Consider the following 14,294-nt stretch of genomic DNA (forward strand, 5'->3'; position numbering starts at 1 on the left):
TCAGAAACACCACTGTACAATTAATAAATATATCAAGTAATGTTATCCCGATAATGGGTGACATCAGGAGTATTTGGGCAACTAACACAAAATATTTCATGCTCAGCAGCAACGTATATGCTGACATACATGTGACACTGTTCTTCTCTGCACTTGCAGAGGATTGTGTCAGTGCAAACCCCCCATTTTCTTAGGTTCACGTTGGTTCTGTTAATTCCAATAAGTAGCCTACTGTAGGGGTCCCCAACCCCCGGTCTGTGGCCCAGTACGAGGCCATGGCCTTGGCAGGACTGGGCCATGGAGACATATCTCTCGCCCCCCTGCACACACAGACACACGGACGGACCCCCTACACATGCACACATGCCCCCACATGCTCACACGCATACATGAACGCCCCTGATGCACACCCACGCTGTCCCACATGCATGCACACACACCGCCCACGCATAGACACACGCATGAAAGCACGCATGGCCCCCATGCACATGCACACACACCTCCCCACACACATGCACAGACTCACCCACCCCACACGTATGCTAAACTGGTCCGCGGTGCCAAAACTGTTGGAGACCACTGGCCTACTGAATTAAATTAAATTCACTGAATTCCAAGCTTGAAAGACAGATTTGTAATTAAGGAGCAAAAAATGTCCACCTTCATAAAAAGTAGCAGTACTCTTTCATCCAAAATAATAGTTTTATACTGTTCAGCCAATAAATAGACATGCATAATGAGGATTTCCTCTTTTTTTATTTATTTTGAATGAAATTTATTTTAGGAGTTTGGAAGCCATTTACTGCAGAAGGAAAGTTACAAGGTTGTGTGTGTAAGTATTGATATTTCACTCCTGCCTCGGTAGAAAATGAAATCAAACAGAGAATGAGGTGCCTTGACCCTTGACCCTATTTGAAGAGGTGCCCACAGGATGACCATATGAAAAAAGAAGACAGGCTTCCCGTATATTTAACCGTTGTAGAGAAGTGGAAATTTCAGTAGGTGCCACTTGTTTGCAGAAGCACAACCTGCTGAAATTCCCTATTTACAGACACAGGAGCCCTGCCCTTTTTGACGCAGCCATCCTGGGAAAGTGAAGCAGGAGGATCAGGCTCTTGGCCCTTTAGGGGCTCTCAGATTCCTGTGTTGCTGTGCCCTCCCCCTTATATCAAAGCTCTGTAATCTTGCTCACATATTGGTATCCTCCTCTCAAGTCTTGAAAATCAGTATTAACGTGAGGAAAGCTTGTAGCGTTGTCCAAGCAGGTGTCTCCACTCAACTCTGCCCCAGACTCCCCTGATGACTCGTTGTGTCTCTAGCACCTGCCTTCATACACCCTTTATTTTTACACTGGAGCAAAACCTTATTTTCTTGACTACAAAAGGCCACATTCTTCAAAGTGAAAGAAGAGACAAAACATTGCACCAATGGCATTTCACAATCAAGTGTAAACACTAGTTGAATATGCATTATCCAGGACGTGGCTGCCCCGAGTACATCATGAGGGGCAAGGAGCAGAAGTCACATAACACAGAAAGAGGAGCACCGCACAGACAGATGCTATGAGTGGAGTTAGAAGCTGTACCATTTCCCCCTAGGTCTCTTTCTGTATTGTAGCACGAACTGGTTGCCGGTTCTTGGACTGGCACCCACTCACATGACAGTGCCAGAGTGAAAATTCCCTCCAAACCTGGCAGAAGTTCCTCTTTCCCAAATGGACTTGCCATGAACAATTTTGTATGCTTTACCAAAAGAAGAGAGTCAAAAGTTTGTAACTTTATTGTAACTAAATAGATCTTCCAGGTATTTGGTCTGGCAGAGTGGGTGGCATTCGTGGGTTAATAGCCAAGTTCCTGATGAGCAGGGGGTGGGAGGTCTAGTTCCTCATACTGGCCTATCCACAGCATACTGGCAGGGACTCAGGCTGGAGGCTGCGGTCTGCACCGATGGATAGGTGAAGTTGGCATGCTGCTTAGCTTTCAACCTCAGGCTCGCCAGGCTGGAGTTGCACGTGTCCCTGTACATGTAGGGGCTGGCGGTGGATGCATACGGGCAAGTGCTGGATGAAACAGCAGAGTTGAGGCCAGGACTGTTGAGGTTGTTGAGGCTTGGTCCTGGCACACCAGTCACCGTTGAGGGAACCATGGAGGAGGGCATGGGCATGGATCCAATGGAGCTGGGTGTTGAGAACATGGGCTGTGAAGAGAGAGGGTTGACATTCATGGAATTGAAAAAGGGGAAGCTCTTGGCGGACAGGGTGCTGGCCGCAAGGCCTTTGGTAGCCCAGTTGTTGTACGAATAGCCGCTATACATCTCATCATAAGGCTGCATCAGTCCATTGAACTGGGCTCCAAAGCTGTTCTTACAAAGTTCAGCCTGCTGGTTTCTTTCTCGTTTCCTCCACTTGGCTCTTCGGTTTTTAAACCATACCTGCAAGAGGAGAGAAGGGCTCTAGTCAGCATTCAGAGCATAGTAGTAGAGCTTTAGAGGATGAGAACACAGGTAGATTTATTTGCTTGGCTGGCAGTAGCTCTGGGAAACTTTTGCTGAGTGGTCATACTGGATCACGGATTTGCGGAGCTATGGTCTAGAAAAGTAAATTTTCCAAATTTTCTGTTTTGGGTACCAATGCACAGTAAATCACAGAAGTGAGTACACCCCCTCACATTTCATAAATATTTTAGTGTATCTTTTCATGTGACAACACTGAAGAAATGACACTTGGCTACAATGTAAAGCAGTGAGAATACAGCTTGTATAACAGTGTAAACGTGCTGTTCCCTCAAAATAATGCAACACACAGCCATTGATGTCTAAACTGCTGGCAACAAAAGTGAGTACACCCCTAAGTGACAATGTCCATATTGGGCACAAATCAAATCAAATACAAGTTTATTTGGTTGGCTTTAGCCATTACAACTCCTTCATGGATTGCTGCCTTGTCGTGGCAAAGGGGCTTGAGTAACTCAGAGAAGTTATGTGCTATGCTGTGCAGGGACACCCAAGATGGACAGGTCATAGTGGAAAGTTCCGACTAAACGCAATCCACCTGGAGTAGGAATTGGAAAGCCACTCCAGTATCTTTGCCAAGAATACTCCATGAACAGAAACAAAAGGCTAAAAGATATGATACTGGAAGATGGGCCCCTCAGGTCAGAAGGCATCCAACATGCTACTGAGAAAGAGCAGAGGACAAGTACAAGTAGCTCCAGAGCTAATGAAGTGGTTGGGCCAAAGCCAAAAGGACGCTCAGCTGTGGACGTGCCTGGAAGTGAAAGGAAAGTCCAACGCCCAGGATGTCAATGTTGGTTCTTGCCATCTCCTGTTTGACCACATCCAGCTTACCAAGGTTCATAGATCTTACATTCCAGGTTCCTATGCAGTATTTTTCATTGCAGCATTGGACTTTCCTTTCATAAGACAACTGATCTGGAGAGGAAGAGTGTGGTCATACAAACATAACACAATATAGTAAACATTGTTTTAAAAAGGTAAATTGGTGTTTGCTTTTCTTGCATTTAATATGAAAGGTAAAGAATTTAGCATTAACATATTAATGTAAATACACTGGCCAAAATCCTGTTAGGAAAAAGTGAAGCACAAAGGCAATCATGCTGCAGACTTTCCCTTCTGGCAAGTGTGCATTTGGGCGTGTCGTTGTCTTTCTGAACTAAGGAAAGAGAGGAGCACAACAGCTAGCTAGCAACACAGGTAGCAATCACTTGCAGAATCGCCTGCTTATGCTGAGCTAATCCAACAGGATTATTTCTAAATTCTGCACTTAACGTACAAGTGTAGAGGGTTCAAAATTCAAGCACCTGGGGTGGCCTGTTCTGTTCTGTTTGGCTTCTGATGTGGCTTGTCCTCCAGTTAGGAAGACAGGATTCTGGACCTTTAAAAGTAGCATGAAAGAGGCAATGTCAGCGTGTGTGACTAATTGTGCAAGCCTCATTTGTGAAATTCCATATTCTAACACAAACAGCCATGCCTTATTTTTCAAGTTTCATGTTGCCTTCAACCCCATCACTCATTTACTGGCTCAGTAGAAAATCCAGGTACAGTAATATTAAATACCCATACCCGGACTCTGGCTTCAGTCAAATTGGTCCAGACAGCTATCTCCTCTCGGGTACTCATGTCTGGGTAGCGGTTCCTCTGAAAAGTGGCTTCCAGTTCCTGGAGTTGTTGGCTTGTGAAGTGAGTTCTTTGCCTGCGCTGTTTCTTTTTCAGAGAGCCATCCTCAGGATTAGAGTCATCAGTCTGGTTCTGCTGTGACTTTTCTGTATCTAAGAAAGCAAACACAGGATAATGCATTACAGATGTTCTCAGTGAGGCAACTTTTCCAGAGCCAAGAAGCATTCATTTTCTTACACAAGCAGCCTAAGAAGCATGAAGTCTCCGGGTGAGGAAATGTTATGCTATTACCACCTGATGCGCCATTTATTTGCCCTAGTTCACAACTCAGATTGACCCATTTTTTTATGCTGCGGTCCAAAAATAGGCAAAAAATTAAGTAAAAATATGCATGTATTGATAGTGCAGAGCAATTGTGTTTATGTATCTCATCATATACAAATGCTTTGACAGAAGCACATGGAGGTAGATGCTTCCCCTTAATGAGAGCTCTACGGTCTTCCACCCTACCCGTAGTATAGTAGGCTATGAAGACTACAGCAGTGGTTCCCCACTTTGGGTCCCCAGATCTTCTTGGACTACAACTCCCAGAAATCCTAGCCAGCACAGCTAGGGGGGAAGGCTTCTGGGAGTTGCAGTCCAAGAACATCTGGGGATCAAAGGTGGGGAACCACTACTCTGTTTATGGGAGTACATCCCGATTCATTTAGGCAAACATATCTGTGAGTAAAAACACATAAGATGGGGCACCTGCCCATTTATTTCATGCATTCATTTTCAGCTCCTTTACAATTAAATGGGCGGGTGGGGGTCTGTATCACATAGACAGAAGAACAACATACATTTTTGTATCTTGTACCTATTTCCAAAGAAGTAATCATGTTAAGACCACCTCAGCATGTTGGCAAAATTAAAGAGGAAAGGTTTTTGTGTGTGTGTGTGTGTGTGTGTGTGTGTGTGTGTGTGTGTGTGTGTGTGTGTGTGTGTGTGTGTGTGTGTGTGTGTGTGTGTGTGTGTGTGTGTGTGTGTGTGCAACAGACTGTAACCCTTTAAAGACTAACAGATTCAGGGCACAACTACTGTACACTGTTGAATTAGAAGCTGGTTTGGGTTATTAGAAATTGATTTAATGTCATGTGACTTTTGTGCTGGTGTGTGCATCCTCATAGAATAACTTTTAGTGTTGTTATAAGCTGTGTGGTATCTTGGCATTTTGCCACTCTGGATCCTGGTTTTCCCAGTTTTTCTTCCATATTGGGAACAATTCTTCACCTCAGCCATACCTTGTGCCTTACTTTAGGTGGAGCTTGCCTACGCTGAAACAGCTGATGCCGAACTCAGCAGCTTTTTATTCAGCAAAGCCACCATCAGCAGCCTAGAATATGGCCCACAACTACTGCAATGGTCACTTCTTCTGTCCCTTAAGAATCGTCATGCCTCATCTAGCCGCCTAGAGTGGACGAGTAGTCCAGATAGGCGGGATATAAATCAAAATAAGTAAGTAAGTAAGTAAATAAATAAATAAATAAATCTAAATCATGTTTTCTAATATTTAATTTTTTATGCAAATGGCATAGTGCTAAAATGATGCAGAGCTATAAATAAGCAGGTGGGGGGGAGGGAAGGAAGAGTTTATATCTGGAGTTTGCCATTATATTTACCACCCAAAACTTGGCAAAACCTGCAGACCCCCACAGAGTCTATTTTCTCTAGCACAAGCAATTACACATGCCAAATGATTTTTTTAAAAAGCAAGACCAGAATCAATGTAAAGTAAATAACCCCCACATGGATGTTTATAAAAGCCCACTTCTCAGCCAAAAAAAATGTGCACTTAGCTGTATTTTGTGCAATTGGGAGATTTTTAATTTAATTTCAAGCATGCTAAACTGGATGCAAAAGCAGGAGTCTTATGTGTAGCAAAGCCCTTATTTCAGTGGGTTTTCATGGATAGATCCACTTTTTCTAAATGTACTAAAACAAATCTGTCACAATATATTATCTCGCCACCATCCTTTTCCTCTCTAATTTTGACAGTAATGTTTAATACTTTCCTCCTAATTTGGGAACACCATTTCCACATATCTACTACCATACAGATAAATTAGTCATACACATTCTAGAACTGCCTCTAGAGAAATGTGGTTGCTGTAACTTTATATATGTGACCATTTATATATTTTGGCATTATCCATTTTACGTGTGAATTTTAACTCTGAATAAATCCCAAAGTCCACTTGTTTAATTGTAGATGGCTAGGATGAGAGATTCCTGTTCATTATAATATTTATTTTTACTGCTAGGGACTATGGAGATCTTCTGTCTCAGAGACCAAATATCCTTGGGTATTGTGCACCTTCACCAGAGGAGGTAGGAGGCCAGGTGCTTCTCCATCTCAGGAAGCAACAAGTCTGAGGTCAGTTATGCATTTATTTGCAGTTCAACTATAATATGTCCTTCAAAGGCTGCTTATTCCATTACGAGCGCTTAGAATGTCTCTTTGGCCTAGCAAGAAAAATCAAGCTTACATTTATTCATGAGATGGCAAAATATTCTTCCTGGCATATATCTCCACCCCGTCTTCATTAGCACCTGTCTGTCCAATGATCACACAGATCCCTCTGAGACAAGTGGAGATAGGGCAGGAAAACTGAGGGGTGAGCAGATCCCTTCATGCCTGACTGATGTGGGAGGAAATGGCTGCCAAACTTGGTAGCTATGCTCATCTCAATTTGATTACATTAGCTGGCATATTTTAGGTCAGGATGCTGGACATTGTTTTTCTATGTCTGAGGCAAACTCTCATGAAACTAGCAAATGAACTTTTCATGTGTGAGGGGAGTTCTTGTTGTTTTCAAAATTCAGTGACTGCAATCCTGTTGCTGAACTGAATCAATAGAACTTATGGAGTAGTTAACTCACCAAATCCCTATTGATTCAATGGCTTATTGTGAAGGGCAGGAGGACTTGAGTGCATCCTCTCCTCCAGAAAGAAAAGACATTGAAGGGGAAGGAGAAGAGAGGGAAGTGTCAAAGCGGGAGAAAGACCAGGAAAGAGTTAAAATAGAAGTGTGTTTGTCAGAAGAGGGGAAAGGGAAAGAGGAGGAGCAATGGATAGATGTATGGGAGGAGGAGATGGATAGATGTATGGGAGGAGGATATAAAAATGGGAACAGGAGCTGGAAAGGGAGAGAAAGAAGAGAAGCAGCTGGAGGATGTCAGTAACTTACTGAAGGACTTCCCCAACCTGAAGTTTGGTGGTTTGGCGCCTGATTCTGTGCTGAATAAAGGGGGAATTGCTATAAAGGAGACTACAGAATGGACAATAGTAGTGTTCCCGAGGGGACGTGGCCCCTGGAAGAAGGTGGTGTGGCCGGATTCCACCTTCAGTAAGTCTCCCCCGGAGGGGGATTGGGCCCGCCATCCATGCTGCAGCACTATATGCGCGGTAAGGAGCACGACTCTGAGAAGACCTACAGACAAGGAGAGATTTGGACCGGCACCCCAGTTTGAGAAGAGATTATGTTCGTGACCAGTACAGTAGAACGGACAGACAGTTAAATGACTGGGACTTGTTCGTGCCCACAGAAGTTGTTATAGATACTCCGTTGTTATACTTGAATAAAAATCATTGTAGTTCAGACAACCTGACTCAGCCTGTTTCCGCGCCAAATTCGGGGCCGCTTAAAACTCCTAACAAACCTTTTATGACAGTTATTCTAGCATCAACTTACTATCCTATGCAACAGGTTTTAGCTACTGAATTTGAAACAATGGATTGTTTGATTTGATTGTTTCAGGTATTTGGCACATTGGAAAAAAATGTAAATTTTAATGTTGAACCATAAACTTTCATAATAAACTCAAGAGTTATCATGGGCACTTTGTTTGTGCTGCATTTGCTGTTTGGCCCCACAAGACACAAGAAACTAACCTCAAGCCAAGCATCTGGGAAGCTGTGCCATGAGGATAATCTGGTGTTTAGAGCAAGACAACCGTTCTACTCACCGCTGTGTTCTTGCCCTTTGCAGCTGTGCTCATGCTGAGGCGTCCCAGACTCTGAGAGGGAGAGAGGAGGGCTGTGGCCTTCTGAGTCAGTGAGCAGGTTGAACTCCATCTGCCTGCTGGAGAAGAGCTGAAGAGATACACGGGGTGACGTGTGAGTGGCACTTACCAGGAAGTGGCATCTCTGGGAAGTAAATTACTCTCACTGGAACTTATTTCCAATTAAACTGCATAGTAGGTTAAATGTGTGAGGACAGGACAGCACACAGAATATTTTGAAATTCTGAGACTGTCACTGGTGGAGTCCTTTCCCCTTTTTTACACTCTGCTGGATGGAGGAATTTAAGAAGGAACAACTGCAGGGGGACAAGTGTATACTTTCTTTATGCCGTGCAGTTATTCCAGTACAGATTGGTACCCACACTCTTACTTTAAAGTTAAAAAGGAAGTGAGGGTCATTCTTCTGAGTTCACCAGGACTTAATCCAAGCTGTGTAGAGAATGTATTGGGGGGGATTCCTTGTGTGTGAACTATTGTAGAGAGACATGTGACTGTGCAATACTTGGGTTTGTTGAGGCCCTCCAATTTCCACACGGAAGTCTCTTCTAAATCAGGTGTTCAATAGATTGCAAGGTGTGTAGCTTTTTCTTGTAAGGGAATTCATAGCTCTTTTTGTACACATTCGCTAAAATAGGCATACTTTTCTATACATTTTCTAAATATATTGTCTCTGACTGACTGCAGTATATTTCTGTACATTTTTTAAAAGTATGTATTTTAAAGCAAAGCAAAGCTGCTGCTTATATGCCACCCCATAGCACTTAAAGCACTCACTGGGTGGTTTACAATTTCATTGCCCCCTCCGCAAGCTGGTTACTCAGTTTAATGACCTTGGGGGGATGGAAGGCTGAATCAGCCTCGAGCTGCCCACATAGGAGTGAACCAGGGTCATGAGTAGAGTTTTGGCTGCAGCACTGCAGTTTAAGCACTGCACCACGAGGCTTCTTTATTGTACAATTTCCCAAAACATTTGTTGTTGTTGTTCAGTCGTTTAGTTGTGTCTGACTCTTCGTGACCCCATGGACCAGAGCACACCCCTCCTGTCTTCTCCCAAAACATACACATTTATTAAACTTAGGGTGCAGTCTTGTAAATGTTAAGATTTCTGGTTGCAAATTGTCCTTGCGCTTGGGCTTACTTCCAGGCTGTGTGAACTGGATAAATTCTAGTCCAAAATAAATTGAAATAAATTTCTACACCATCTCTAGAAATATCACATTTTTTTCTGGCTAGTCTTTTCTTTTCCTTTCTTTCTTTCTTTCTTTCTTTCTTTCTTTCTTTCTTTCTTTCTTTCTTTCTTTCTTTCTTTCTTTCTTTCTTTCTTTCTTTCTTTCAACAAAGGGGACAAAAATGATCTATTAATTGTAGGGCAATTAGTAATTATCATAGAGAGAGAAAAAGTGGATGGGGGGAAAAGTTCCTGGTTCTGACCACAGGTAAATTTGGAGTAGATATGGTATCTGCTTGTGAATTAGTTAACATCTTCCCTTTACACCACCAGTGATGTATTTCATCTCTCCCTTTGTTTTACGCTTTCTGTAGATGGGTTCAAATAATTCTGAATGCATATGTTTTAAACAATTGCATTTTAAAAGCACTAACATTTCGCTTTTCCCTGTTTAAGAAAAATCAAGCTTTCTTAGGGGAATTCCTTTTAGGTGGCATGAATTTCCCCATTCCCCAAGTATGTGGAGGCAATCATAGTGGTGTGACACATACCGGCATGCACACATGCACAAACCAGGATGCCCCACAGTCGTACACACTCACATGCAAACACACAGAGCTCTGTCATTTTTAGAGGGTGCACCTGTATGTGGAATGTTGTGAAGGGAGCTGTGTTTGCTCGGGTACCTTTTCATGCCGTATTTTGTGCAAGAAGAAGGAGAGCCCATCTGCAGCTCTTGCTATTGTCATGGTTTTTGCGTGATTCCTGGAATTATGCAGAAACGCACAACGCATTAATTCCTTGGATTAAGACTTGATTAAGATGTGTGTAATTTAGCTGTCTCTGAATTTATTAAGGCCCCTTCTCAAGGAAGCAGCAGATGGAATTCCTTCTCTGTGTTTGTAGATGATAATTTCCCCCTCTTTGACAGCTATTTGCATTTGATTGCATCTGCCAAGAGCACAGTTTCCTCTGGACAGGGATTGACAGGGCACTGCTCTGATTCAGAGTCTCCCCCCCCCCTCCCACCTGCTAAAAGAAGCCTTTTACATAGTGTCCAGCTACAGCAAGGCAGTATCTCCCTACCTCTGAAGGGATTGCCTCAAGATCCCCTTTACTTTGTTGCCTCGGTTTCCAAAAAACCAAAGGTCACAGAGAGATATGTCTAGTTCCTCTTGTGATCAATCTCTGTTTTTCTCATGGCTTGCAAATTCACCCACACACCTGCCTCTTAGTATTTTTTTTTAACCACTGAATGATACTTAAACTAGCCTCCCCATTTATCAACTTTATTTTCTTCAGAAGCACACTCGGGAGCCAGAAAGCCATATCTTGCTTGACTTCTGGTGATCCCACCTTTTTGACTGGGAAGGATTCAGAGCACTGTGCTGACTCCCACTCTGTAACTTTGCAAGTGAACTTGGAAATTACAAAGGTGCTATCATGCCTATGTACACAGCTGCCATCCATGTCCCGGTCTGTCCAATTATGTTCCGAGGAGTAGAGCAGCAACCACGGATTGGTTTTGATTTTAACCTTGGGCCAGAAGCACACCAAAAGAGAAAAGTGACAAAAGTTCAAGCAAAGTTCATGCATTTCTTGTATATAAGAATGGGGGAGGATAAGACACCAGTGCAATTTTCCTACACTTCTGGATAGTAATGGAATTAAAACAGGAAGCAAGGGAGGCCATTAATCACTAGAAGATAAACAGCCACTGCAAGCCTGTTGCTCAGAAGTAGTTGAGAGCCTGTTAGCAGGGCAAGCTGTAAACTCCATGCATTACCCACCTCTCTCTTCCTGTTCCATTTGGCTTATCTGAACGGGCTTCCCATTTGCTTTGGTCTAGTCAAGGTGCGTGTTATTTAAAGGCCAGATTCAACCTATCCTTAGGAATATTTCCCAGTTTACATGTCCTTGTCCTTTTAGATTAGCAGGTGTGACCTGCATTTCAGGCAAGGGACCTTTGATATTAATATATATATATATATTCATAAATCCTGCATCTCTTGTTGTTCACGCAGCACTTTTTAAGACTGAATGCTCAATTCTTCTGTTAAGTAATAGAACATTTCTCATCTCCTCTGTTTTATAGAATCCTAATTTTCTCTTGTAAACCTCTGAGCTCTACCATTGCAAAAGCATTAATAGGTATACAAATAAATAAAAAAGTTTTATGTCTCTTATTATGATAAATGGCCTATGATTTTGTAAAATGTTCTAGAGAGCCCAGATCAGGTAGAAGTGGCCTGTTGAAGAACTGCAGTACCTTTCATGTGTTCTTCTCACTTTAATTGATAAAACCAGAGATGACAGAAAATACAGAAAAAGTTATCTTTTTTTGTTTAGATTAGCCATTCCTGGTTCACACAGAGAAGCAAGGCTTGAATGTCTCCAAGGTCCGAAGTGAAATCTGCCTGTGGAAAAATCCAAGATTTCAATATACAGTTCTTGTAAAACCTGCATATCCATCTTCAAACGAATTATACATTTAGTATTTCAGGCTTATTTGAGATTAAACATTTAAAGCCTCCCAGGTTCCTCTGCATTTAAAGAAGAGTCCTGTCAACAGGAGCTGGAGAAAACTGTTGACAGAAAAGAGTTGCTTGTGTCACCAATGCAGTTTCATCTGAATACTGCAGATGGTATTAAATGGAGTTTGAGAGGGCAAAAGTTAGGTGAAGACACGAATCGTGCTTACAAGAACCCTACAATATGAATAACCACCCCACCTCCTGAAATAGCCATATGGCCCATGCAGAGTTCAAAAACAAAACTTAAATTCACAACTGGAAAATAATAAATCATATTAAATGCAAACAAAACAGCATAGAAATGAATACTTCTATGCTGTTTTGTTTGCATTTAATATGATTTATTATTTTCTAGAACTTTATTGGGGTAGATGGTATAAATAATTAGTCAGTAACAGAAGAATCAGAAAAATCCATGAATAATGTCATTTATGATGGTCCTGGTGCCAGCAGCTGGACGCAGTCCCAAGGTAGGGAATGCTTGATTGCTAAAATCCAGTAACATAAAGTTATGCACCATGATGTAAAGTTTTCCGTTTATGAATCTCCAGCTGGCACTCTGAGAGCTGACAGCCCTAGAGATAGCACCTTAAAGGAGCTCCTGTAATTGAGTCTATGAATTTTAAAAAGCAATCAGAGGTGATGATGTCAACTAAAGAAGAGAATGCAATCACTTGTGATTTATTTGTTGGATCAAGTAAAAAACAGGTATGAAGCACAGCCGGGTATGGTGAAGTTGTACAGTAAGCCTCTAAGGGGTATGCTGGAAAAATACAATCTTCCATGCTTCTCTTTTAACACTGGATGTCTATTGTTGTTATTGTTGTTTAGTTGTTAAGTCATGTCCGACTCTTCGTGACCCCATGGAGCAGAGCATGCCAGGCTCTCCTGTCCTCCACTGCCTCCCGGAGTTGGGTCAAATTCATGCCGGTAGCTTCGATGACACTGTCCAACCATCTTGTAATCTGTCATCCCCTTCTCCTCTTGCCTTACATTTTCCCAGCATCAGGGTCTTTTCCAGGGAGTCTTCTCTTCTCATGAGATGGCCAAAATATAGGAGCCTCAGCTTCAGGATCTGTCCTTCCAGTGAGCACTCAGGATTGATTATCTTCAAAATGGATAGGTTTGTTCTCTTTGCAGTCCAGGGGACTCTCAAGTCTCCTCCAGCACCACAATTCAAAAGCATCAATTCTTCAGCAGTCAGCCTTCTTTATGGTCCAGCTCTCACTTCCTTACATCGCTAATGGAAAAAACATAGCTTTGACTATGCAGAGATAATGTCTCTGCTTTTTAAGATGCTGTTCAGGTTTGTCATCGCTTTCCTCCCAAGAAGCAGGCATATTTTAATTTTGTGGCTGCTGTCACCATCTGCAGTGATCATTGAGCCCAAGAAAATAAAATCTGTCACTGCCTCCATATCTTCCACTTCTGTTTGCCAGGAGGTGACAGGGCCAGTGGCCATGATCTTAGTTTTTTTATGTTGAGCTTCAGACCATTTTTTGCACTCTCCTCTTTCACCCTCCTTAAGAGGTTCTTTAATTCCTCCTCACTTTCTGCCATCAGAGTGGTATCATCTGAATATCTGAGGTTGTCAATATTTGTCCGGCAATCTTAATTCCGGTTTGGGATTCATCCAGTCCTGCCTTTCACATGATACATTCTACATATAAGTTAAATAACCAAGGAGACAATATACAGCCTTGTAATTATCTTTTCCCAATTCTGAACCAATCAGTTGTTCCATATCCAGTTCTAACTGTTGCTTCCTGTCCCACATATAGGTTTCTCAGGAGATAGATAAGATGGTCAGGCACTCCCATTTGTTTAAGAACCTGTCATTGTTTGTTGTGCTCCACACAGTCAAAGGCTTTTGCAAAGTCAATGAAGCAGTAGTAGATATTTTTCTGGAACTCTCTGACTTTCTCCATAATCCAGCGCATGTTAGCAATTTGGTCTCAAGTTCCTCTGCCCCTTTGAAATCCAGTTTGTACTTCTGGGAGTTCTCAGTCCACATACTGCTAAAGCCTACCTTGTAGGATTTTGAACATCACCTTGCTAGTGTGTGAAATGAGTGCAATTGTACGGTAGTTGGAGCATTCTTTGGCACTGCCCTCTTTGGGATTGTGATGTAGACTGATCTTTTCCCGTCCTCTGGCCACTGCTGAGTTTTCCAATCTTGCTGGCATATTGACTGTAGCACCTTAACAGTCTCATCTTTTAAGATTTTAAATAGTTCAACTAGAATATCATCACCTCCACTAGCCTTGTTGTTAGCCACGCTTTCAAAGGCCCACTTGACTTCACTCTCCAGGATGTCTGGCTCAAGGTCAGCAACCACACTATCTGGGTTGTCTGGGACATCCAGATCTTTTTGGTATAATTCCTCTGTATAT

General features: G+C 42.5%; 1 protein-coding gene across 1 annotated transcript in view; it reads right to left on the minus strand.

Moving 5' to 3' along the window:
* Window positions 1–1,505: 1,505 nt before the first annotated feature.
* The window catches only part of PITX3 (paired like homeodomain 3), a 37,396-nt gene continuing 24,607 nt past the window's right edge, over window positions 1,506–14,294 (minus strand). The window contains exons 2-4 of the mRNA XM_020791205.3: window positions 8,143–8,269; window positions 4,081–4,286; window positions 1,506–2,430 (exon numbers count right to left, since the gene is read on the minus strand). Coding sequence (XP_020646864.2) covers window positions 1,885–2,430; window positions 4,081–4,286; window positions 8,143–8,251 — 861 coding nt within the window. The 5' untranslated portion in view covers window positions 8,252–8,269 and the 3' untranslated portion in view covers window positions 1,506–1,884. The remainder of the gene's footprint in view (window positions 2,431–4,080; window positions 4,287–8,142; window positions 8,270–14,294) is intronic.

The sequence above is a fragment of the Pogona vitticeps genome, chromosome 3 (assembly GCF_051106095.1).
Source record: "Pogona vitticeps strain Pit_001003342236 chromosome 3, PviZW2.1, whole genome shotgun sequence".
NCBI classification, from domain to species: Eukaryota; Metazoa; Chordata; class Lepidosauria; order Squamata; family Agamidae; genus Pogona; species Pogona vitticeps.